We start from the raw sequence: 26,505 nt of genomic DNA, 5'->3' as shown, positions 1-26,505 counted from the left end.
GCAGCAAATCTTCTGTATGCTTGGAAGCAGATAAGCATTTTCATGTTCACTTTAATAGTACTGTAAAATACGGATTTGGAGGCAGGTGTCTGTTCCTTGGGAATATTTTGTGTGTGCCCTTTTTTTCCTTTTTTTTTTTTTTTTCCTTCTTTCGATTACACAATGATTCAGTCTGGCATAATACTCTAATCTGCAAACTTCCTGCTGTGTTGATCGGACTGGCTTCTGAGACACAGAGTTCAAAGAACATAAGATATTTTAGAAACAGGAAAAGGCCATATGGCTTCACATGCCTGCCCTTCCAAAATGTATCTTAATCCTACGTTCCTGCTATTTTTATTATCCTCCCAGTCTCCTTCTTCTCAAGGAACAAGTTTAGGTCTCTTTTGTAAGGTTTTTTTTTTTTTAATACTTTTTATTTTAATTGCTTCTCCTACCAAGTTATTCCATATGTTGTTTCTCTTTTTGTTTCAGAGACATGACTTTGTTTTCCTTACCCACTCCATATTCCATAAATTGTCTATCAAGTATCCTGGTATTTCAAACACTTTCTGTTGATACATCATGGTAACTTTTTACAAATCTGCCTAGGGAGAATAAAATCATCTAGCTCTAAAAATCCCCCATCCCCAAACTTCAATTTTGTAGTACCCTATTTAGAGACTTTGCTTTAGGATGTTGATACTGTACCAAGCAAATTTCACATGCTTCATCTATTTGTTATGAAATTTGAAGGCAGATTTCATAACAATGTAGAAGTTTGCAAATTCCAAATATCTAGTGAAGTTTTATTATTTTCTTCAATAGGCAACTTTTGGGATAACATTGCATCATGTCAGTAATGACTGAATGGGATGTGCAATACTGTTGTCTCCTGCTTGTTTTTACATTGCACATGCATTTTAAAAAAACTAAATCAGTGGCAGTGCTAAGTTTGTCTGTGTTAAATCTGGTCATCTTAGTGCTGAAGGTAGCTGGGAAATGACTGAGTGCTTTCAACTGCTGCTTTCTGATCTTTAGGCACTTATGCAATTTCTACAGTTGGGGGTGTTTTAAACACAGAAATCTTTAGCCATTACTCCAGATTGTAGAATGGAGTAACACCCTCCGTACTGCTTACAGATGTTCCCGAGCTGATGCAAGTGCCTAAATGTGGTTCTCAGGAGCCCTTTCACCCGGCTCATCTGAGCCCCCAGTGCCAACGAGTTTCATCCTATGGCTACAGCTGCTGAGCAGTGCTGCAGGGGCAGCTGTGCCGATGCACAGCTGCTCAGGGACGGCTTTCACCCAGCTGGGTCTTGGGTTGTGCTTCAAAGTGGTGCGCTGGGAGAATTAGTGGATGGGAAGACTGTCAAGGTCATAGTGTGCCAGTGCTAAGCTATCCTTCCGAATGCAAATTCCTTAAAATGCTCCTATAAAAATGATGTTTGGAGTATTTATGCTGCATGTATTTGTTTACATATATGCTTACCTTTGTTTTGTGTGTGAATGATGTAAAGTGAAGGAATGTAAATAGAAATATCTTAAGTCACTCTTCAGGGTCTGATATATTTACAGTCTTTAAGGATTACTGATGACACTGTTGAAACTCTCCTGCACTGACAGAGGAGGGACTTCACACAGTATAGCTGAAACAGGTCTGCACAGTATATAGCCAGAGTTCAAGAGCTTGTTCCTGCCTAGGGTGGATACAGCAGTATGTGGTGCTGGAAGTGTACTGCTCTTGTATAAAGAAGAGTTCCTGTGGGGTTTTCAGACTGATTGCCCTGAAAGCCCAAACACATTTTTCTAGGACTCGTGATTCCCAAATTGTTTCAAATTCCTCCTGTACATAATGCTTTTGTCCTTTTTAAGGTAAGTGTGTACTAATTGTGAATATTAGTTTTGGTGTTTTGTTTTTTTATTCCTTCAGGGAACCTTTGGAAGCATATATCTATTTTGGCCCTGTGTATTACCAGAAACTAAAGCACATGGTGTTGGATAAAATGCATGCAAGAGCTCGAGGACCCAGAGCAGTGCTCACCAGGTATTGTTATAGGCTAAGCACAAAATTCTTGTGTACATTCAGAAGTGTGCCCAGCTGACTGACAGGTATAAACCAAAGTTTGTTTACCTTTTGATACTCGACATGAAATGCTATTTCCTCTTAATACACTTCTTCATACTGCAAGTTCTCACAGTAGACTGTGGCAGGAGGTTGTTCTGAATGTCCAAGTGTGCTCTATGTGGTCCAAAACAGTTTGCTTCTCAGACTTCTGTTAGCAGTTGGTAAAAATACCATCTGCTGATTCACAGTGCGCACTGTGGCCCTTTCCTGTCAGATCGCTCATACCATAGCTATTTTAGGAGGATTTTTTTTCTTTAACATTTGTACTTTTACAAAATCAGGTATAAGTAGAAGGAAGAAATTTCTTTTAATATTTCAACATATTTTGGTGTGCAGCAGATTAATACTGATGTGGTCCATGTCTTCACCTGTCAAGGCACAGCAAATGCATTGGCCCTAATGTCATGCAAACAAGTATTAGAATAACATTTATGCCTGGTATAATGCACTTTGCCTTGCAGACTCTTCCATTCAACTCTAAAACTGAATTTAGGATTGTATGTGCTGGTCCATAGTTACCATTCAATACCATGCAGCAGTATAGCACTTTCTTACTAATAAATTGCAAAAGTTATGGAGATGCCAAAAGTAATCCCCATTTTTATTTGCCCAGTTAAAGATATGTCCTCAGCTCCTCTGGAGTCATGATCATTTCACTAAGCCTGAATTTGGTTTTCTTTCCAACGAAAAGGTTGATTACCATGTTGATGTCTTCTGGTGTCAAATTTTGAAGTCAAGCAGATGTACTCTGAGTAATAGGTAATGTAAGCCCCTGGAGGTGGGCTTATATTATCTGGACCTTTGGGGAGCTTGAAGCATCCTGCTTCCACTGATGTTATTTACCTTTTCTCCTTAACAAGCTCTATGGCTGTTTTCCATCACGTTCTAAATTGCTGATGTTCCTGGCTCAGAAGAAACCGTTTAGTGGCACAGGCTTTGCTTTGAGGAGGCTTCTAGTAGATCGTTCAGTTCACCTCTCTCCACCACAGCAGGATTATTTGCTAAATCTTTCCAGAAAGTTAACTGCCAGCTAGTCTTGAGTATTCTAGCAAAGATTACTCCAAATATCCTTTGCCAGTCTTTCTGGACTATCATGTATGCCATTTATACCTCACCTGCTGTACTCTGCTTTTTGACCCTTTTGTACTGTTTTTGAGATGTAAGCACAGTGTCATGTCTATCCTGCCCTTACTCTTCCCTATAACAAGCATGATTCTTTAATTCGTAATTTATTTTTATACCTCTTATCATGTGCTGATCGACTTTTCTTGCCTTGCCTGACTGCACAACAATTTAGCAAGTCTGTCCTCTTAATAGGTGCAGCTTCTACCTGATGTGCTATTAGAGAATGGAGGAGCAGGTCTCTGCTGTACTTGATACAGAAGTATCTTTCTCTTTTGCTTTTCACGGCATATTTCCTGTGCCTTTTGGCTTTCCAACCTCAAGCTGTCTCTAGGGCAAACTGAAATTGTCTGACACTTTCCGTGGAAGTAAGTACCAGTGGTTGAACTGGAAGAGAAATCGTGAAAAGTTTTTGTAATTCTTGGCTGAACTTTTCCACCAACCACATTAAGAAGAGCAAGTGTAGCACAACCATTAGTTCCTACTACAGCTGCTTGCCTCTATGAACATAAGTGATATTCCCAAATAATGGGCCGTCAGACCTATTTTCTATTTTTCATTGTGTTAGTCATGGTATTGGTGCTTCACATGAAAATGAAAACTCGCTAGCTAACAGTGCACACAGTTAGTTTACTGGAGCTCCTGGCTTACCCGAATCCCTTGATCTGCTTTTGTATTGTGTCCCCAACCTCTCAGCTGTTTAGAGATATTGAATTTAAATGAAACCTAAATCCCAAGTCAAGGTAATGTTTGCATGTAAAGATGAAGATGGTGTGATTTCCCCCATCCCTTACTTTCTTTGATTTCTTTGTTCCAGTCAGTAGCATCTTACTACGTAGCTGGGGCTCTTTATTTGACTTTCAGGAAAGCTACTGGATGTTCAATTTATGCTGCCTCTTGACTAGTCTTTTAGGAATTTTCTTTTTTTCTCCTCAACTAATTAAACTTTTGTTATTGCCATCGCCTCTGCTGAGAGAGTCTGCTTTGCCAGCTTTCATACTCACTATTGTTTTATCATCCATTGCACTTCCTGGAGAGTAGATTGCCTCTAACATTGTTTTTTGCTTTTAAAAGTAATTTTGTAACAGCTTCCAACATGGAATTTGGCTGTTGTTGTCTTGAAATGCATTTTATTATATATCAAGTGTACCTTAACTGACAGAGCAAAGCTATATTTCCATCTGGAATAAGGCAGAAGACTTGAGTTTCTTGAACGTCACTGATTTTAGATACTGTTCTGATTAAAACAAGACTTTGTAGAATTGCAAAGCAGCACTCTGTCAACACACTCAAACCACCAGGATGTTGCCCTCTGAACTGGTATTTGTTAAATGAAATGCAATACTTAATTTATTTTGCCATGAATAGTTGACAATTAATTTAAAACATAGTTCTATATAGGGCGTTGCCTAGATACCCAGTCCTGCTAAATCTTTCTAATAGATAAACTGATTTTAGTTTTCCTTACAAGAGATCAATATAAGCTTTGTGCAAGCATAGTTGTTTTGATGGACATGGGTAGAGCTGCCACCTGCGTGTCTTTTGAACTTATCAGATATGCCAGTTCCTGTTATGCTGCAAGGGAGTAATGTGATGACACTGGTCAGGGCTCCTCTCTGCGCTCTGGGGCTGTGGAAGCACAGGACGCCCTTCTCCTGCAGGCAGTGTTGTCCTAGGTAATACACTGCTTCTTGGAGATCAGTGTTTCAGCCAGCAACTCCATTTCGAGTTGTTAGCAATTGGTTTTCTGCAACAGGCACAAGGGAGGTCTGCCGAGACCTACAAGTCCTGCTCTTATTTATGGGGGTAGACTTATTTTGCCCCACTGGCCAATGAAACAAGGAACGGGACCATAAAGCTGAACCCACTGTTCTTCCAGAAAATGCAGAATTAGTGCCAATAAATTCTTAATGTGCTTAAAAACACTGAAGTTAATTGTTTTATGCTTTTTTCTAAACTCAGCAGTTCATAGTGTGAACACCACTTGGCCTTATTTTTTTTTTTTAAAGTATCACTACGTTTTATTTAGCATTTAAGAATTTTAAGAACTTTTAAAAAAAAAAATATGAAAAAATATCGCCTTTTTAATGATATTCCTAATCTTATTTTCAAGAGTCTGCTTTGTTTTTGGAATGTTATATTTAGAATAAAGAATGGAAGTAGTTGCCCGGGGCAACAGCTGCAGTGTATATATGTATAGCAGGAAGGGGCAAGCACAGATGCTTTATAAATACTGTTTTAGTGTTTTAAACAACCTTGGGTGTGAGGAATTTTCAAACTCATGAGAGCCAGAAGAAAAATCTGATAGATTTAGGGAGCATAAGATGGACTCTTTTCAAAGGCCCAATCTCAATATTGAAATTTTTGGTACTACAGAAAACTACTTTTTAGGGGGGTAAGATTTTGTTTGTTTTGGGTTTTTTTAATGAGGTCATTTTGGCAGTGGGAGTGAACACTTAAGAGATTAAGATTCAAGTTGGGTTTTTTTGTTTTGGGTGGCTTTTTGTGGGGTTTTGTCCTGGATTCAGCTGAGATAGATAGAGTTAATTTTCTTCCTAGTATCATAGAGTCATAGAATACCAGGTTGGAAGGGACCTCAAGGATCATCTGGTGCAACCTTTCTTGGCAAAAGCCTAGACAAAAGCACCATCTAGACAAGATGGCCCAGCACCCCATCCAGCCGAATCTTAAAAGTGTCCAACATCAGGGAATCCACCACTTCCCTGGGGAGATTATTCTGATGGCTGATTGGTCTCATTGTGAAAAATTTTTCTCTTGTGTCCAATCGGAATCTCCCCGGTAGTAACTTGCACCTGTTAGCCCTCATCTTTTCCATGTGACTCCTTGCAGAAAGAGAGTCTCCATCTTCTTTGTAGCCACCCTTTACCGGAACATGGTGATGAGGGTCTCCCCTGAGCCGCCTTTTCTCAAGGCTGAACAAACCTGATTCTCTCAGCCTTTCCTCATACAGCAGGCTTCCCAGTCCTTTGATCATCCTGGTGGTCCTCCTCTGGACCCTCTCCAGCCTGTCCACATCTTTTTTGCATAGCAGGGACCAAAACTGAACACAGTTTTCCAGGTGTGGCCTGACAGGCGCTGAGTAGAGTGGGATAATGACTTCTTTATCTCTGCTGGTGATGTCCTTGTTGATGCACCCAGCATCCTGTTGGCTTTCTTTACCTTCCACTTTGCTGCAGCGGTGTAGGGCTGTGGTTTGGATTTAGGATAAGAATAATGTCGATAACACACTGATATTTTGGTTGTTGCAAGGCAACGTTTACACCAAGTCCAGGACTTTTCAGCTTCTCACACTGCCCTGCCAGCGAGGGGGCTCGGGGTGCACAAAGAAGCTGGCAGGGGACATGGCCAGAACAGCCGACCCAAACTGGCCAAAGGGATATTCCATACCATATGACATCATGCTCAGTATGTAACTTACGGGAAGTTGGCTGGGGGTTTGGATCACGCCTCAGGAACTAGCTGGGCATCGGTGGTCTGCGGGTGGTGAGCAATTGTGCTGTGCATGGCTTATTTTGTATATTATTATTGTTGTTGTTGTTGTTGTTATCTTCTGCATTTTCTGTCCTGTTAAACTGTCTTTATCTCCACCCATGAGTTTTACCTTTTTTTCCCGATTCTTTCCCCCATCCCGCTGAGGGCAGGTGGAGTGAGCGAATGGCTGTGTGGTTGTTTTAGCTGCCTGCTGCGTTAAACCACAACAGTTTATTTAATGGGTTTTCTGCTGCCTTACAAATCTTCATCCCGTATCTGTTGGAAGACCCATGGTATATCAACTCTTAAAGGACTGGAGTTGAGACCCCATAATTTTTCAAGAGGTTTTATCCTGCTTTAATTGGATTGAGACTTTATTGGGGCTCACATTTATAAAGCTATTCTGTCATTTTATCCTGCGGAGCAGCACCTGGTGAAACTTTTGAAAGTAAAGTAGGCTCGTGCATTAACTAATATTATAGAAGTCAATTGGTAAAAGGCACTTCTAGCACTGCAGCACATGCCTCTGTCTTTGGAGGCCCCAACTGCTTTTCAAATCTGCCTCTCGGGACTTGAGAAGAGAAACTGCATTCACCACAGTCCTTTAAAACAGCATCTGAACAGTGATGGTGCCATCATCTGGGGAGGGGGCCCTGGGGAATTTAATCAGGATGTAAACAACTTATATTCATTCTCCTAACAGTGGGAAAAATAGATGGTTACATCAATGAAAAGGATGATTTGAATTACAAGCAGATTAGTTTTAAGATTCCAGTGTGGTCAGAGTAAGGGAAACTACTTTCCCGTAAAAACAAATACAACTTGCATCTTTAGAAGATATTTTGGTCTGGTGATTAGGTGTATTTTTTCACATTTGTTACAAAAGATTATTAGATGTTGAAGGCTTTTATAAATCCTTTTCTCTGAGTTCCAATAAGTTGGCAAAAACTTATTTTTAATATATTTAGTATGCCTAACAAATTCGATTGTTTGAAATAATATAAACAAAATATACTCCAAAAGTTATGGCCAGCTCTGTCATTGGATATTCTAGGTGGATTACACCGCCGTGAGTGTCAGAAGCAGCACATAAACATGGGGTTTCACTGAGCAGTGAAGCCTCTTCTTATGGCCAGTAACATTTTTTTAATTCCTTCTCTTTGCTGTCATGTTTCAGGTAATATACTAAGATGGAAATATTCAATAAAATGCATGCAATATATTAGTCTTCAGAAATTTAAGATGTTTTTGCTTCATAGTTCACTCTAATATTTGCAACCTAAGTTTTACAGTATTGTGCTAGTACATGAGAGTAAAACTGATACTGTATGAAATTGCAGTATGACAAATGAGGTTAAAGGTTTTGACTGTGTCCAACAAAAAAAAAAATAGACTTTAAGACTCATAATGTTAAATAATTTACTTAACCTTGCCTTTTTTCCTCAAAATCTTTAGTGTATACTTACTTTGGTTTGTTAAAACTTTCCTCTAGCACCATGAGGACAGTAAGTCTTTCCAGACAAAAAAAAAAAAGAGATTTTGGGTTGTGTTGAGGAACTAGAAAACCAGGAACCTATACAATATGAACATAGTCTAATAACAGTCAGACATGAAGGAAAAAAAAAAAAAAGTAGGATTTCAGTAACGAGTTGGTAATACGCATACTACTTGTTTGCTTCTTTGTTTTGGTGTTCTTACCCAGATCAAAAATGATTTTAAGAATTTAGTCTTAGCTGTAGTTCAGCTGAAACATTAGCTTGATTCATTAGCTGCTGAATATCGTTTCATTTAGTTAGCTACCAACTATAATGAATGTCTCATCAAAAGAGTTCCAAATCCGTGTCCAGATTGTCTTGGATACTGTTTGATCTCTTTTTGTTTTCACTTATTCAGCTACATTCTGTGAGGTAAGGACTCACGGCCTGACACTGCAGTTGCCACTCACAGAACTGCATCATATTGCTAGTGCAGGAGCAAAGATGAATTGCTTCAACTTGAGTAACACATTTGTGAGATTAGCAACTCCGGCTTGTAGAACACTGCTGTCTGTTGATCCTGTACTTTTCCTACAGTTAGAAGACAGGCATTCCTAGAGCTGTATAATGTATGTCCTGGAATACTTACTACATTAATTCAAATATTTATTTCAAAGGCAACCCACTGAAGGTCGATCCCGTGATGGTGGTTTACGTCTTGGAGAGATGGAACGGGATTGTTTAATAGGTTATGGAGCCAGCATGCTTTTATTGGAGAGACTGATGATTTCAAGTGATGCCTTTGAAGTGGATGTTTGTGGGCAGTGTGGCTTGCTGGGCTACTCTGGCTGGTAAGTTGTCTAATGCTTTTTGTAAATTATGAGGTCCCCTTGTCACTTTGCACATTTGACATGTTTCATATTTTCAAAAAAACCCTTGACCTCAGGTGCATAAAGCAAAGTGGTACCGCGTAAACGTGCCTCTTTCTTTGTAACAGAACCTTGCCCTTGGTCATAGTGCTTCTCAGTTTTAAAGTGCTCATAGACACCAATTAACAGTCCCATGCACCTTAATCAAAACCAGTGTCAACATTCAAAATTGGTATGTGGAAAATTAGTGGTGGGGGATGGTTCTTTATTATGGTCTGATTGAACTTAGGACTCAAGTGAGTGCGTAGTCAGTGGGCCAGGGGTGTCTCCTGTTGTGGGAGCACAGGTTTTGTCTTCCACAGCCAGCTGTGCTTGTGGGAAAGATTACCTTCACTCTGTCTGCTCTCTTCCTTCTCCTTGCAGGGCATTAGCAAATGCCTAGTCCTGTATATCATCTGTTTTTGAAAAGGGGAAAATAGCTGTCTCAATGTACTTGACTCTTCTGACATCAGAAATGAGATTACTAGCTAGGCTAGTCACAGATCTTCCCAGTACAATCACATGTTGAACCTCATAAGGCTAAAGAGCATGGGCACAGAAGAATGGGAGAAGAAAGCAACATCTCCTTCTTTCTTGTTCTCTAGCTACGGAGTTCGTAATCACATGCATACCGCTTTCTTTGACTGTAACCCTCCCAAATGCCTTTGGCTTTGTAGTTCTGTGAAAGAAGGAGCTCCTCTTCGAGGCATCAGATAAATGCGTCAGTCCCATGTTGGAGCCTGAGGGACAAGCAGCTGCCTAGTTGGAGGTCACCTGGCTTCTGACCATCTGCCTTGTCCCTAAGAAACTTATCTCTAGACTAGCTAACGGTCTCGTGGTATTACTCTGGGTCCTAAGCCAGCGCTGAGTTTATCTCTTGCAAACAAACTAGTTTTCCATGTAGGGGAAGTATAAAACTGGATGTCAAAACTATGTGGAGCTCACCATGTATAATACTATGGGCTTTGCTCTTAACTATCTTTACTCTTTCAGTAATTTTTAGATGCTACATGTAAAGTTGCTCTGTAGCATGGTGGAAATACACCACTATTATTAGCAGATAGTGAAGCTTCTTTCTATGTCCTTTAGACATGCTCTGTTTTTTGGCTGGGATAGAGTTAATTTTCACAAGAAGCTGGGAGGGGACGCAGCCAGGACAGCTGACCCAAACTAGCCAAAGGGATATTCCGTACCATGATGAAAGAGGAGTCACGCTTGGGATGGGCTGGGCCTCAGGTCCCCAGCTGCGTGGTGCTGGGGCTAAACCAAAACAAGAGCTGAGCTTTAGCTTGGTTTTGTTTTAGCCAGGCAGAAAAACAGACTTGTGAGACCAGTTGGAACTTATGAGATACAGAGTTCTTGCAAGTTCTGTGAAAACAGGTGACCTGGAATCCCATGGCTAAGGGAGATAAAAATCAACAATGCAAGTTCAAGTTACAAGTTACTCCAGTATTTATATTGGGGGAAGATGAGGAGTTGAAAGGAGGAGGAGAGAGATTAATTTCTAAATACCTCAAAAGAACATTGTTGGAAACTTGCCACATCTTGGATATCAGTATCAATCTTGAGATGCGGAAAATTGGACTTTATTAACTTCAATGCTTCGAGAGTGATTTTTCTATGATATAATGAAGTAGGAAGGTAAGGTGTGTTCTCGGTGTGTAGATGTGTAAAAGTGACAGCTACTGTTTCTGCTCTTGATCAGCCCTTTCTTCCGAAGCGTGTGGCTTCTGTCCAGAAAGCAAGCACCACGTTTCCTAATAGCAGCAGCAGTTCTGCTGCTTGTGGAGCAGAAGTTCAGACAGATGTAGGTAAACACAGGTGAAATCCAGAGGAGAGACAAGACCTACTCTGCATCCTACTGTGGTTGGGCATTTTCAGTTGGGTGTTGTCCTACTGGCTTAGCGTGCAGTAAGTATTTTTGAGAATCTGTTTTTCTTGTGTGTGTGTACGCTGTATGTAACAAGTGAGGCCTTTTTCTGATCCAGATGTCTTAAAACTACTGCAGTGCAAATAACAGTTGAAGGAGGTTGTCTGAAAGGAGGGGCATGCCTTAAGTCAACCAACCAACCACTTCTGTGTAAAGCGCTGCCTTGAAAAAACTCACATGCAGATGAAGCTTGATATAAGACCTTAGCTTTCAGAGCAGTCCGTGAAGGTTTCCAGAGAACACAGGAAGTGAGGGCGCCTTGAAGAAAATTAGGAATTTTAACTTTAAATAGCATTACATTTTATTTTGAAGGTATTGTTAATATATTTTGTATTTTGAAGTTTGTAACAAAGTTTAGTAGCTCTTTAAATAACAGTAAAAGAAACTACTTTCTCAGACAGACCCAGACATTCTTGCAATCTGATTCTGTGAAAAGCTGTCTGATATGTGAGAGTAATCAATAAGAGAGAGTTTCTGCTAAATGATGTGCTGCATCTGCCAGTAGCTGAAGCAAAAGTGGCCCTATAACAAGCATCACGGTAGAGACCAAGTCATTAAGTTAAACTTCCAAATGGGCCTTTTCAGTTATTCTGGCATTAACAAGACTTTGCTGTAAGAAACCTGTTAGAAACATGTTGTTTGGTGGCTAGCATTGAGGGCACTTTTCTTAAGGAAGATGAGCCCTTCCTCCAAGACAAGGACTAGTCACTGGTTATGTTTTTTCTGCAAGATAGTAACAGCAGATCAGTGTTGGGGCCTGAACTGGTACTTTTGCAGGGGAAGGGGGCTGTTATGGCAGTGACAGAATTTGTCTCTGTAAAAAATATAGTAGAAACCTACTGTGATGCACAAATTTTATGTCAATTTTCCAACTTTGCTGTTGTACAGGTGCTCAGGGGCAGGACTCCACTGAATGCAATGAGCAGAATTTAGTCCTTTTTTGATGACGAGAAGTTATTCCAATCCCTAAAGCCTGAGCATTTTAAAATATACATTAAGAAAAATTTTGTTTCTGGTCCAGATTCAGCCTTGGCACAGTTGCCTTTTCCTGTCCAGTTTAGTATCAATTCTAGTACCAAATGGTCTTTCAGGTACATCTCTGTTTGACAGAGCTTTGTACTGTGTGCTTGCTGCACCTTAACTTTTCTGGGTGACCCCCCCCATCCAAATACAAAGCAGGCCCAGAATGGTTTAGGTTCAAGCCTGGGTGTAGTGAGTAGTCCCTGCTCCTCAGTCCCTTGTAGCTGTAATCAGGTGCCAGACATCTGCTCATAGCAGAAAGTTGTGCCTCATCAGATTTCCAGGGCTTGCAAGGCTTTTTTACTGAGACCAATTGCTGGGTATGTTATCATCGGAAGATGGCTACTGTTTAGGTCACTTCCTCTCACTATAAAAATGGACCTATCCCCACAAATTTGGACTAAGGGAGTACTTATAAACCTGCAGTTGTGGTCTGTTCTGTTTTAGAGGCATGCTAGCTGTAACGTTTCCCCTGTGTAACAGTGTCTACAGGAGAAATCTGTTCCAGGGAAACACCTACTTCAGTCTATTACCTTCTTACTGCCTATAGTCAGATTTAGACAAAGCCAAAGCAATTACTGGGAATAAGTGAAGCTTCTTTCCACATCACGAACTGCAGAAATGTAATTAAGGCTTCTGTAGCATTGGTTGAAAGCTTTATTGGTTTAACAATAAATAAATAAATAGCCCAAGTATGGAGCACGTGGAGGTCAAGGCAACCACAGTTTTCTTGGAAAATAACCAGCTCTTCGACATGCTAAGTATGTTTGTAAAGGAGTAGTAGCTGAGTGTGTATAAGTAACTGGAAGAGTAGTACCAAGTCTCATAACCAAGAACCTTACTAAGACTAACCAACTTTATTGGACCTGGCTCCATTGACTTCCACGTGCTCTAGGTCAAGTTCACTGGTAACAGAAACAAGTGAGTAAGCATTGGCTTTATTGGAGATGTTGATTCTTAGGCTCATTCTGTACCACAGAAGCATGTAGGAATTTTGCTAATTCTTCCTTAACTGGACCTTCAGACTGTCATGCCTTTATGCCAGAAATACGAATTTGAAACACAGAAGAAAAAAAAGAAAAAAAAAAAAAAAGCTTTGTTAGACCATTAGGGAAGTGCTGAGTCACTCTGTGTTCCCAAAGGCCTGGCTTTCTCAGCTTTCCAAAACCAGAAGATGGAATATACAGAAGAGGAAATAGAGGGGTGGAAAACTGATACTTGTAAGAAAGATTTTTCATTTCCTTTGTGTGTACATGGAGTATGAAATTAAATAATTTAAACAATTGCTACCACCACTGAATTTGAGTCCTGATACTGGAAAGATGACTGAGTGACCAGCCTGTCTATTCCTGATATGGTCAAAGTTGTATCAGTCTGACCAAAAAAAAAAAAAAAAATCCCTCTCCCCCAGAATTTTAAGATCATTATTTGAGTAAAGAGTGCAAAAAATACGTATTAGAGTAGTTTTACTGGTTTTCCATCTTAACTAAAGCTTTGGCTGTTCATGCAAAGAGACAAGATGAGAGATGCCCCTTTTCTGAGCTAGGAATATGAACTGATACTGCATATAAGGAAAAATAACCCCAAAGTGTGAACTTACTTTCTTCCTGCCTCTCTTTTGCGACTAATACATAAGAAAGAAACTGGACCATTAACCATGTTTTCAGAAATACTTTGCTTTGTTCATCTCCTTTCTCTCATTACGCAATGCTGAATTTGTGTTGGCAGTTATGTGAGCAGTGAAGAAGTAGAAATCAGTCCTGTTAGCTACTGAGCACTCTCATTCTCTTCCAAGAAAAGTGCAGGTTTAACATTGAGCTCCTGTTGACTTCAGTCAGATTATTTAAGGGATTAAAGTTATGACTTGCTTAAGTGCTAAAATGTGTCTCAAGCCACTCGGCTTCTTCTAGGACTGAGCCCAGTGTTTAAATACAGGTGGACAAAGAAACCAGTGGATAGTGACAACTGTTGGGTTTTTTTCTGCAGAGCTTCATTTATGCACCAACTCTGACTTTCTTTTTGTTTGTTTCCCTAGGTGCCACTACTGCAAATCATCATGTCATGTGTCTTCTCTGCGCATACCTTATGCCTGTAAACTCTTATTCCAAGAACTGCAGTCAATGAACATCATACCTAGGCTAAAACTAGCTAAGTACAATGAATGAACAAGATGAAAAAGATGGAAAAAAGTACCTTAAAGAAATTGAAATCCAGTATGTGTAACTAACTGGAAGATTTTTTTTTTTTTTGTGAATGGGAGTAACTCTAAAACCCGAGTGGGTAGCAGGGAGGTGCAAGACAACGTAAGAAATCTTTCTTACATATCCTACCTGTTTTTAAGTTGACAGAGAAGACTCTCAGTAGACTACACAAGGAGCAGTCCTGAAAGCCTTGATTAGCCTGAGTGAACCGAACATGTGGGAATTGTGGAATAAGGCCATGATCCAGCAAAGCACTTACATCACTTCAGACAACCCCATGCTTGGTTTTGAAAAGTGCTTTGTTGGACTAGGGCTTGAGCTGAGCTAAATATATAGAGGTTAAAAATGTTTTCCAGACCAGTGGAATATGAAAGACTAATAAATGTTTTAAATAATACTGCCTGAGTATGTGTTGATGGTCATGTAAGGGTGGTAAAGCCTTCCTATAATGTCCAAAACATTTTCCCATTCCCAAAGCATTTTGTTAGAGCGTTAAAAGTTTTGTTAAGTAGTGTCAGGCTTAGAGAAATGAAACCACTGTCTTGAAATCAGACATTTCGACTGGGATTTCAATATGCAGGTGCACTTGTGTGCAAGCAGTGGTATGATTCTACAGTCAGTCTGCTTTCAGCTAAACATACGCAGTTTCCATGAAGTTCAAGGGAGGTGAGTGCATGTGCACCGAATGCATGATACAGCTTACAGATATCCATTCAATTTCTGCTGAGTATTCAATTCCTGCAGTATTCCTACTGTATTTAATAACACACCGGCCCAAAGCCTTGAAAAGATGGGCTGCAAACAGTAGGTACTAATGCATGTTGTCCTAGGACTTTAGAACTTTTATTTAAATGAGCATAGCTAAAACTTTTTTTAAAAGCAAAACAAAAAAAGAACTGTGAAGAACAACAAATTCTCTACTGACAGTGAAGCAGGTTTGAATGACAAGAAAGTAGAAAGGGAAAAGCTGAATTTCTTCGTGCTAAGGCCTAAAAGTAAAGCAGTGGATGAACTAAGAATCACTTAGTACCCTAAACTCACTTGAGCCCTTACTCAGCAAAGCATATGGTTAACTTTTTAAAGAAAGGAGTAGTCCTGCTGAAGTCGAGATGAAGTATGTGCATGTTCAGGTGCTTCAGAGAAAGGCAGCACTCTAGATCAGTGAGGATACAGAACACTGACTATGATCTGGAAGTCCTGAGATGCTCTTTGCCTCCTCGTATGGCTGAAGTGTGCATGCCCATCCTGACACTGCTCTTGCAGTCATGTTGCTGCTGTTCTCTTAGTTGCTTAAGAAGCACAGATGAGTATTGGCCTGAGTAGGCTTGCTTTTTAAGCTTCCACCAAGATGCTTAAACTAGTAGTTTTGTGTCTGGGCTTACAAATCAAATCTGAAGGGATAGATTTTACTTTTTTGTTTGTTTGTGGTTTTTTTTGCAATTGGACTAATGACAACACAGATGTCAACACAGCACATTTGGATTCGAAAAGCTCTTGAAGCACCTCTACCAGGATCTGAACAGCTCAGGGTTAGTTACAAAGAGTTATAAGAGAGTGACGTACTGCTTCAGTCCGGAGGAAGAGGTTAACCAAAAGCCCCAACCAAATTAACAACCTTTGCGTTGCTCCCTGAGATTGCCAAACTGAGGCTTCTGCACCAGCAGAGGGAGTGAGCCTCAAAGGCTACAGCCTACTGGTGGGGGAAAGGGTTCACCTGGACCAAGGAAACAATGCTGAAGATAAGGTGTTCTCGCTAGCTAACTCTCTTAAGTGATCTCCTAGGTTAGATGGTTGGAGCTACAGGACATTAAAGACTAAGCAATGTGTACATTTACACCTGTGGAAATTTAAGCAGTCGCAGCAGACATGAAGAGGAGGAGCAGAGGAGTGTGCTCATGAGTTACCCTGTTGAGAGAACAGGTCTATGTGCAACCCCAAGGGGTAACCTTGCAGCTAGTTTACCTCAAGCTGATGAAAGCATGGGGATGAAAGGTTTTGTGAGGGCGAAGGAAATCCTCTGTGATAACTGAAGCTTAGGAAGAAAGGGGTAGCCTTGGCAGTGATGGATCCAGCGGAACGTAGAAACTAGACATGTCTGGCAGTAAGTGAGGGTCACCCACTATCAGCTATTCTGGTGATACCTACATCAGTTCCATGTATACATCATTGCTGCCTAACCTAAGCCTGTGTGTACACCGGAGGCTTATTTGAGTGCAGATTTGAGTTGAAACTGATTTTTACTTTTTGCCTCTCTTTAAGAGGCTACCTGTGTTCCATGGTAATAGACACCTGAAAGTAATCTATTGGCAATGGAATAAGCATTACAAAAACCAGCAGCAGAAACGGAACAAGCAGCTACAGATTCCTGGAATATGGTTGGTCAAAGTGGCATCCTACTGCGGCCAGGAAAAATGATGGTGCATGAACTGATGAGGTAAAATACATCCATCCCCAGAACCCCAGAGTCGTCACCCTGTTTTCCTCTTGTGAGCCTTATCTTTGCGGTCCTTCGAATTATCTTCCCAGCCAACCTCTCCTCCCCCCCTTTTTACAGAGTGAATGCCTTCACAAAGAGGTCTCACGTCAGCTAACGGCTGGACTGCTGTATCTAGACTTGCCCAAATCAAGCCTGCCAGGACTCTGTCTAATTGCTGGAAGAGACACAATACACTGAACAACACTTGACAAAATCTCAAAGCTTTAGCACACGGAGCTAGAAAACTGCCATAAAATTTTCATTCCACTGCAACTTCTTTATCTCTTGTACTTAGTATCCAGGAGAGGCTCTCTAGAAATGCTATTCAGCATGAGGGTCACTAGCGTTAGTCCCAGCTGAAACGCAGAATACAGTCCACTTCCTGAGATAAGCTAGAGGTGTGTGCTGCTGTTGGAAGAGATATCTAACTCCATATAGTACATTTAAGTTGCTATTTACTTTGCAGATAAAGGATTAAATGCTATATAAAAGGCAGAAGCATTTACAGGCCTAAAATTCAGTAATCAAGTCTATTATTTTACTGCAAAACAAAGACATGAATTAAAAGCTACCCCTTCAAATGCTATATGTGTCCAGCTCCACTTTTCCGTTGTGAGAAATGGAATCAAGCCGGGGATGGGCTGCAGGATGCTATGGGGCACAGTAAAGCACAGGTCTTTTAGCTAATTCTGGGACTGGTAAGGTACTGTCACCTGATCAGTTCAGAAAAACAGCTTCACTGCAAATCATTTACATAACCCTTACAAGTTTTTTACTTTTTTTTTTTTTTAAGGTAAATGTTTCCAAACATAGAAACTAGAAAAACAAACTATAAAGAAAAATGAAAACAGACTAGCCAATTTTTTGGCATTGAAAGAGGATATAATATGAAATATAGACATACTGAGATTTAATAATTTTAAGATGTAGAAAGTAAAGGGCTCCCACTAGGAACAATAGGGGAGTTTTGTAATGTCCATATCTCCATAAGAGTTTTGCTTATGAAGAAGCTTCAATGTGCAGCAAAGAGAGCTTTTAATTCCTTGGACTCCCTACTTGTTGCTTAAACAGGGAGAAAAAACAATGAAAAACATGGATGATGAGAAATTACCTTATGTATTTTCTTGGATTTTCTGATAGTAAATAGAAAAATATCTGTGGTTTATAGCAAAACAGGAGTACATCATAATTAAAAGCCTAAAAAGACTGAAGAATATTTCATTGATTAGTGATAATAAATGGCAAACTAACGAATAGTGCCATGCATCTGAAAATGGGTTTGCAAGCCTTGCTGAGAGCATACCCGTAAACCCTATGGTAAGAATAACCAGCGTCACGGAGCTGCAAAACCAAACTAGAGGGGCTGAAAACATGTCTGTACTTTCTCGAGGCTCTTGAGGGCTAGGACAGCCCTAGGGTGAGGCAGCACAAGCCCTGAAACAACCTACCTGGCTCGCAGCCCTCCCACAGCAACCCACAGGAGCTGCGTGGGGAGCACGAGCCCTCCTCGGCCGTGTCCCAAGGCAGGCGTCCCTGGGCCATGGCACAGAGCTGACTCTGCGCTGCCGAGAGGCCCCTCCAGCCGGCCTCTCCTCTGGTTGGAGCTGAGGATTGTTTTACAGCCCATTGCCGATTCCGCGGGGCCACGGGGCACTTGATGAATTCCCTCCTCTGAAGAGGACGTGACTTGCCCAGGGCCACAGAAAGACCGTGCCAGAACTGGGATCAGGTCTCCGCAGTCCCCAGGTGCCAGACACGTGCTTGCCTTAAAACTGAGCACTTCATCAAACCGTAAAATCCAGCCAGATGGTGACTCTTTGCTATTATCTGGACCAGTGCTGGGAGGCTTAATGTGTGCAAGGCACGGTGAAGATCTGGATTCCAGTTTCTATGTCTAAGGCTCAGAAGCCCAGAAAATGGATCCCTGTTTTAGACCTAAATGCTGCTAGAAACTTGAGTGTGCTTGTACCCAAGTTCTGACTTTGGCCCATCCCTCTCATGAAATGTTTCCGTCTCACCCTGGAGCCACCAGTTTCTTTGGGAAGGGGTAGAGGTGCACAGGAGTAAGGACCTTATTCTGCCCTGTGTACATGTCAGACTCTCTTCTTCCAGGTAGCAAAGACTGCATGAATCTGCCAGTGGATCTGTTTTGCCTCTCCGCAATCATTTAAGAACTCGCTGTATGGACCCAGGAGGCAAATACACCCTCTCTGCCTCCCATATATATGAGCATAAGTCCCAGAACACTGAACTCTCAGTTAAACTCTCCAAACCCAGGTCAGAGCCAATACAGAGATTTTTTGCAGTTGGAATTTTTAAAAAGCGGTTTATATGGCGCTATTCCTGTCTTCAGCAAAGTCAACAGCAAAGATTTCTGTTCACACTGAAAATGGACTTGGGCCTTTGTTCCATCTGCTGAAAAATCCTTCCAAGCTTGTGAGCAGCCCATTGTTCTTTGCATCTTGTTGCTGGGAAAAAACAAACTAACAACCCATAAAACCCCAAACCCCTATATATTTCTCCTATTTACAGTTACCCTTTTATTTGTGTATTTCCTGAGGCAGGTAGACAGGTACCTCTGAGACGGTTCCAAAGACAACGTATTTTTTTCAATAGCTACATTGTGCACGTCCTTGTCCCCTCCTCCCAGTCAGTATATAAACAGCATGTTAGTTCCAAATCAAAAGTGATTCCCTGCTGCTAACTGCAGCGGAGCTTTTTTCATTAGCATGAGTTTTGGGGAGCTACTTGACCTATTCTTTACCATTCCAGACGGTGCATGGTAGTTATTGTCCACTCAGACTTAACAACAAAACATTATAAACAGAAAAATAACTCAAAAACTATGAAAATAAATCAGTTCAATAAACAGTAAAGTTCTAATTTCTTGCTAAAATAATGTGCTAATAATGGAAATGGTTTTCCATTGAACTCCTAGTGAATTGGAAACTTAAATTCTGCATTCAGGCCTCACCCTGCCAGTCAGAGGCAGGCACTGCAGGTAATTCTCTGTGCTCCAGGCGGACCAAAAGAAACTCGTTATCAGTCGGTCATCTAAAAGGATATGCCAGCTTCACATCCAGTTGTTCAGCAGCTTAGATGCAGTCTGGAATGGATCTTTTCTGTGTCTGTTGTCTATAATAGCTTTTAGGGCTGGCTCTTCTTCCAACACACAGTACAAATCCTCTGGTAACTAGTACCAGCCACACACAACAAAAGCCAGCTAAATCCGGTGTAAGTTCAGAAATCGATGACTGCTTGCCCTTTTCTTGTACTCAAGTCAGCAAGAGTCTCCCACGCCGAGCGTGGTTCTTCTAGAGTCCTGTGGACACTGATGCTACCCAGAAGAGTGAATTCCCTTCCTCTGAGCAGACTGAAGCTGACCAGCGCGAACAAGGTGTTTTGACTCATCTCTTTTGGCAACACTGGCATTACACTTCTCCGTGAACCCGCGAACTGGAGCTGAGCAAAATTTCTTTCATGAGCATTAATAAGAGAAGATTGTTTAAGGCTGCCCTACACTCATCTTCAACAAAACGTGGCTTCAGAGATGTCTACAGTTAAAGCTAGCCAGCTGCAATTCATGTTACTTTTCTTTCCAACTAAATGGAAGGTACCGCCTGCCCGGCGCACGTGCAATCCGTCATTGGCATGCCTCAGATCTTCTGCTCTCTTTCTCCCAGATACCTGTGCATGTGGCTGCCCTAACCACTTTCTCTCAGCGCTCGTGTCAATTCAAGCCTTTTGAAGGAATTGGCACTCGTGTTTACCTAGGCAGCCTTTTGATCTTCCTCCTCCTAGTTCCTGCATCTGTCAGCATCACGCTCCCCAAGCAGACAGAGTTGATTCCGGAAGTCATGTGTCAGCTTACTCCATATCCTGTCCTTCACCTATACACATAGCTTCCTCAGGGGTGTTAATATACGTAAAATAAGGTAACATTTCCTGTTCTGATATTAAAATGAGTAAGTGTGAGAGGTAAGCCAGTACAGAAACAAGATCCTTCTCTGTTTCTTCCACGGGATTTGCCTGGTAGATGAAGATAGCAGAAACAGGAATAGAGCTGGGAAGGAGGATGGACAGAAGTGTGGGTTCGTTCTGAGAGGAGGAGACTGCTGGCTCAGGCAAACAAGAAAATACGGAACCACTCACAGACTGCAGCCACTGCTAAAACAATGAAGCATCGCGGTGTGCTGGCTGCTGCCAGCAATCTTACTGTCTGTGCACAGATACATCGGATCCAAAAGGATCCCCCGAGTCACTGAACTCAGATCCCTGATATTGCAGAGAACCGTTTCACATGACTCCTTTCACAAGCCATTCACACTCGTTCCTAAAACACATGCAGGTTCTTATACCTGGTAGTATATGGGAAAACTTCTCTAGAACTTCAACCTAAAGTTGCCTCAGATATTCCAGCTAAATTAATAGATAACAGTTTATACTTTTTTGTTCCTGTGCCAATGGTTTTCTTCTGTTGAAAAGGCTCTTCTTGGTGTTTACCCCAAAAATATTTGTGTTAAAATCTCGAAAGAGCTCAAATTATCTGGGTGATAAGTTGATACGAACTGTTGTACTTACACTCTGCCTCTGCTCTGCTAAACCATCAAAAGAAACTCATTATCAGTCGGTCACCTAAAAGGATATGACAGCTTCACATCCAGTTGTTCGGCAGCTTAGATGCAGTCTGGAATGTGTCTTCTGTTCCCTTGATGACCCTGCTCTTCTCTCCATGCATCAGCACAAGTTTGTATTTGTGATGTTGCTTTCACAATAGCAACAGAGTCTCCACTAAAAATACATCATCTGACATGGTGTAGGGTTATACGGTTTATTTTATAGCTCGTAGATACTCCGCGTAGGCAAGAATCTGGAGTGAAAGTTCCCAGTTGTATGCTTTTTGCATCCTTGCTGAGACCTGCCCTTTACTCTGTATCAAATCCTGTAGCCTACATGTTAAAAAATAAAAGGCTAGTGACTTGCAGTGCTTCCATCTGTAAACTGCCAACCTGCAGCACAGGAGGAGATGCTCCACACTTTCAGAAGAATAAAAAGTACTTTATTGAGTGTCATGTGGGCTATCCAGGAGCATGAGATGCTTTTTAAACAGGTAAGCAAAACCCAAACAAGTAAAACTGACTGAGCTGTGGAAGTACACCAGGACAATCTGACACACTGAGAGGGGATTAGTTGAGCAGGAAGACAGCAGCATTGACATATTCCACAAGAATGTGGGGACAGGAACTAATCTGGAGAAGCAGGGAGTGAACAGATTGCAAAAAGTACCTCTGGTCTAACAGAAGTGCTGCTGCTGATCCTGCCCGCACATCACCACCTATAGAGAACGTATATCTTTGCATCATGTTGGGAAGAGCCCAAGCCTCTAGACATCCAGGCTGCGCTAAATCCCATCCCTTCCAGGGCCAGGGCCACGGCTGGAAGCCATTTGGGCATCAGGCAACCTCTCTGCTTAGAGACAGCGCCCCGCTCCTCACAGCACCGCCAGCATTTCCTATTTTTTAAAGTTAATGCTGATTTCAAAATCCCTCAGAGACGAGCCCTGCTCAAGGCCAAAAACGTTCCTCATGTTTTCGCGGGGCCTCAGCTTCCCCTCAGGGCCCGCGCCTACCCCGAACAGGGCAGGCAGACTCCGAGGGCCCCTCACTCCACGGGCTCCCCTCGTGGCTCCCACCACTCCACAGTAAAACCTTAGGGGAAAAGGAAAGAAAAAAACCCAACAAACCTAGAAGGGGGTGTGTGTGTGTGTGGGGGAATGACCCCGGTTTGGCGGCGGCAATCAAAAATACCCTCACGCACGCACCAAGGCCCCCAGGGGCGTTTGGCGGCGGGGCCGAGCCTGTCCCCTGACTGACAGAGGGGGGTGCCGGTCCCTCTATGGGCTGGAGGGACCCGGCGGGTCAGCGCCCCCCGCGGGGGCGGCGGCAGGCCGTCCCGCCGCGGGGCAGGTGGCCGGGTGAAGCCCGAGGAGGCGCGGGCGGAGAAGGCCAAGGCGGGGGCGAGCGAACCTCGGGCGGAGGCCGCCGGGAACAGGAGCCGCAGGCCGCGCCGTCGAGAAGACCGCACAGCGGCGGCGGTGGCCCGGGGCCGGCCATGCCCGCCCCATCGGGGCCCCGGCCCGGTGCCGCCTGGAGGAGAGCCAGCCCGGCAGCACACGGGTGGTGGAGGGAAGGGAGAGATGAGACTTTCCCAGTGGGAAAGCCATGGCGGTCGGGAAAAAAAGCCGCAGCCCTTGCTTTGCCTTGGGATTGGTTTTTGGTGGGGTGGGGGGTAGAAGGAGGAGAGGTGTCAGCCTCCCCGGGCCTTGCTCCCGCTTCGCCGGGCACGTCCCCGCGGCGGGGAGAGCGGGCAGGCCGCCTTCCCTGCCGCGACCTCAAGTGCTTTTCAGTCCCCGCCGGCCGCGGACTCGGTTTTTGTACTGTCTCACCCCGGTGTTATTTTTACCGGCCTCGTCTTCAGGCACGCCGGGCTCTCCCCGCCAAAACGCGGCCTGGAGGGGTTGCGCCGGCCGCCCCCGGCTGCCCGCCTGGCCCCGTCCCGTCCCGCGGGGGCCGAGGTGCGCGGGGTGGCCAGCACCGCCGGCTCTCCCGCTGCGGGCCCGCCCGGGGATGCGAAGGCACTGCGGAGCGCTGGGTTTCCTCTTTAGCAACCTCGCCGCTTGTTTTGCTGTGTGGGGCTGGTGGTTGGGGGGTTTGGGGGTTTTTTTGTTTTGGTTTGGTTTGTTTTTTTTCTGAAGGGGAGAGGGAAAGGGGGTAGTCTGCGTGTAGGGAGGGGAGAGGGGGAGAAGAGTGGAAAACGTTGGCTCTGTCCATGGTCAAAGTAATTCAGCTATAATCCCCCTTTCTCTTCCTCTCCTGGAGCTCTATTCATATTCTAATCACAGCTTTTCCTTCCCTAAACCAGCCACTTTTATCAGAGCCCTAGCTTTGCACTTTTACTTCCACTTCCAGCACATACAACCGCGTGCAGAATAAGCAACTTTTTCCAGCCTCCGTCCTACCCCCCTCTCCCCCCCGCAACGTGCTAACCCGAAAAGGGATCCTCGCATCCTCGGGCTAAAGCTGGAAGGGAACATGAGTTTGAAAACGCGCCCCTTTAGTCCTTCATTTCTCTTGGCAATCGGGTTCTGCCCCCTCCCTGCTTCCCCCCCCCCCAGTCCCACGGAAAGCTCTCCGGGCCAGCCGCTCTCCGCTGGCAGACAGGCCGGTGGCGGAGCGGCCCCCACCCCGCTTTGCCCTCGCTCCCCGGGGCCACGGGGAGACGGGCGGGAGCCCCCGCTCAGATGGGCAACGCCAGCACCGCTCGCCAAGACACTGGCAACTTCTTTCTCCCCTCACCCCCCCCTTCCCTACCCACACACATCGCCTTTTTTTTTTTTTTTTTTTCTTTTTCCCCCAATAAACTAAGCTTACAAGATATTTTGGGAAGCTGTGCAGCTTCCAACGCCATGTGCCCGCGAAGGATCCCAACCCAGAGCCCACCGGGAGGAGGAGGATGAGGAGGAGGAGGAGGAGGAGGGGAGCTCGGCGGCGCTGCACGCACACCCGGCAGCCCCAAAGAGCACAACCCCAAACCTACTGCCCGTTTGAAGATCTAAGCCAATTTTGATCTCGGGCTGTAATGAGCCAAAGACGTTGGGTGGGGGCTGGGGGAGGGAAGGGAGGAGTGGAAAGGCCGCTGGAACTTTAAATAAGAAAAACGTTTCTAATGCTCTAATAGAAGAGGGAAGTCGAAGTGTTGGGATTGCGTAGATCTAAGGCCCCCCTTTTTGGAGGAAAGCTTTTCTTATTCAAAACAGCATCACAATGGGCTTCACATTGAGCCTTGCCACATCCCCATCTGAGTAGCAGCCATTCATCAGGCTGGCTGGCCTATCAATGACATTTCTCCCATCAGGGCTTCTATAAAATGATGCTTTTTCCCATGAAACATCCGCAAACATTTTGACGGGTCTGGCTTTGCCCTGCTGGATTACGGAGTGTCCCTCTCTCCCGCGCTACACCCCCCCCCCCCAACTATCTGCCTCTGCCCTCCCTCCCCACCCTCTGGCCGCCACCCTGCTCCCTCTCCCCGCGCATCTCTGAGATAGGGGCTCTCCACACCCCGGGACCTTGGGGCTCCCGTCCCGTCCATGGGAAGAGCATGCATTGCGGGTTGCTGGAGGAACCCGATATGGACTCCACAGGTAAGTTCCCCCCCGCAGGCAGCAGGGAGGACTTTTCAACTTGACCGTGGCGGCGGGGGCAGCGCGGGCGGCAACGGGGGGGGGGGGGTGGGGGGGCCGCCCGCCTTACCGGCCTCGCAGGCAAATGAGTCCGGGCGTGTGCGGGGGAGCGGGGAGCAGGGGGGAGCTCTCACCCCTGGGCTGGAGCCCTGCGGTTGCACTTGCAGATACGATGAAGCAGAGGGTGGGGTGTTTTTTTTCTTTCTTTCTTTTTTTTTGTTTTTCTTTCTTTTCTCCTCCGTAGGCTGTCGACCGGCAAACTAATTCCCTCTCCTCTTCTAGTTGTAGGCGCTCGCATAGGTTTGAGCGGAGACTTTCCGAGGGGCGAGAAAACGAGGTTTATTAGGGAAGATGGTTGGTGGGTTAGGGCGAGCTCAGCACCGAGGTCGTCTTGTCCCGCAGGCAGAGCCGGGGCTGGGCAGCTTTGGAGGGGAGGGAGTTTGGGGAAGGGCAGGGTGGGTCTCTCCCTCCGCACACCCAAACCATGACTCGGCCGATCCGGTAGCTGGACGGGAGAAGGGCGGCTGCAGTCCCACCAGCGAGCCACTCGACGGCCGCCTCTGCCGCCCGGCCTGGCCCGGGGGCGGCGGCGGGGGACGCGGGGCGGCGGCTCTCCCCGGGGACAGGGCCCAGGCCTAGGTCTTCCCAGCGCGGCTGTCAGCCGGCAGCCTCCCGAAACCACGGCCCCTTCTCTCTCGCTCTCTCCCGCCGGCCGTGCCCGGGCTCCCCCCGCACTACGACGCCCGGTTTGCACCGGCCGTAACCGCTACTCCCTGTCGTGAGCGCAGCCCCATGCAGCGGAGGGCAGGCAGCCGCCACAGTAACCTTTGCGATTTTCACTTATTTTATTAGCACCGGAAAACACCCCCTCCTCCCCTTCCTCCCTCCCTCCCTCCCTCCCCGGCAAGGCGTTTCCCAGGCGGACAGCTCTCAGGTTAGGTAGGGCACAGCCCGGGGACGGCTCCCCCGCCGCCCGCTCCTGACCTGCCCCGTCCCCTCCTGCAGCCGCTGTGACGGCTGCGATCGCTGTGCCCGGCTGCGATGGCCGGCACGGCGGCGAGGTGGCCGGGGAGCGGGGAGCCGGGCTGCCCCAGCCCCGCCGGACCCCGCGCTGGGATCGGGGTCGTTACCCCCGCCGCCCCGCCTCCGCGACGGCCGCGGCGGGACGCGTCCCGGCGCTCCCCCGGGGCGGCCGCAGCTCAGTCCCGGCTGCTCCGGGGTCACCCGGCGCCGTGCCGGTGTAGCTGGTGCGGGCGGGGACGGGGCAAGGGGCGGCGGGGCAGGGCAAGCCCGACCTCGGAGCCGCTTCGCTCCCCGCCGCCCCGAGGCCGCCAAGCGTTTTCTCGCCCCCAGCGCGTCCCGAAGGGCATTTTGTCAAATTTAAATATTGATTAAAGGAAAAAAAAAAAAAGGGAGAGAGAGAAGGGAAGGCTGCCCGGCCCTGCTCGGCTGCGCCTGCCGCGGTCCCGGCGCGGGGGCTCGGCGCACCGGGCGGGCTCGGTCCCTCGCCGGCCACCGGCGACACCAGCGGG

General features: G+C 45.1%; 2 protein-coding genes across 3 annotated transcripts in view; both read left to right on the top strand.

The window, feature by feature from the left end:
• Window positions 1-14,652, top strand: part of POLR3B (RNA polymerase III subunit B) — an 87,980-nt gene extending 73,328 nt beyond the window's left edge. For both annotated transcript variants that reach the window (XM_075754009.1, XM_075754019.1), the window contains exons 26-28: window positions 1,913-2,026; window positions 8,874-9,047; window positions 14,090-14,652. In XM_075754009.1, the coding sequence (XP_075610124.1) occupies window positions 1,913-2,026; window positions 8,874-9,047; window positions 14,090-14,219 (418 nt within the window). In that variant the 3' untranslated portion in view covers window positions 14,220-14,652. The remainder of the gene's footprint in view (window positions 1-1,912; window positions 2,027-8,873; window positions 9,048-14,089) is intronic.
• Window positions 14,653-24,501: 9,849 nt separating this feature from the next.
• The window catches only part of RFX4 (regulatory factor X4), a 96,898-nt gene continuing 94,894 nt past the window's right edge, over window positions 24,502-26,505 (top strand). The window contains exon 1 of the mRNA XM_075742884.1: window positions 24,502-24,934. Coding sequence (XP_075598999.1) covers window positions 24,892-24,934 — 43 coding nt within the window. The 5' untranslated portion in view covers window positions 24,502-24,891. The remainder of the gene's footprint in view (window positions 24,935-26,505) is intronic.

The sequence above is a fragment of the Balearica regulorum genome, chromosome 1, assembly GCF_011004875.1.
Source record: "Balearica regulorum gibbericeps isolate bBalReg1 chromosome 1, bBalReg1.pri, whole genome shotgun sequence".
NCBI classification, from domain to species: Eukaryota; Metazoa; Chordata; class Aves; order Gruiformes; family Gruidae; genus Balearica; species Balearica regulorum.
Note: the sequence above shows the minus strand (reverse complement) of the source record. Positions and strands in the feature narration are given on the sequence as shown.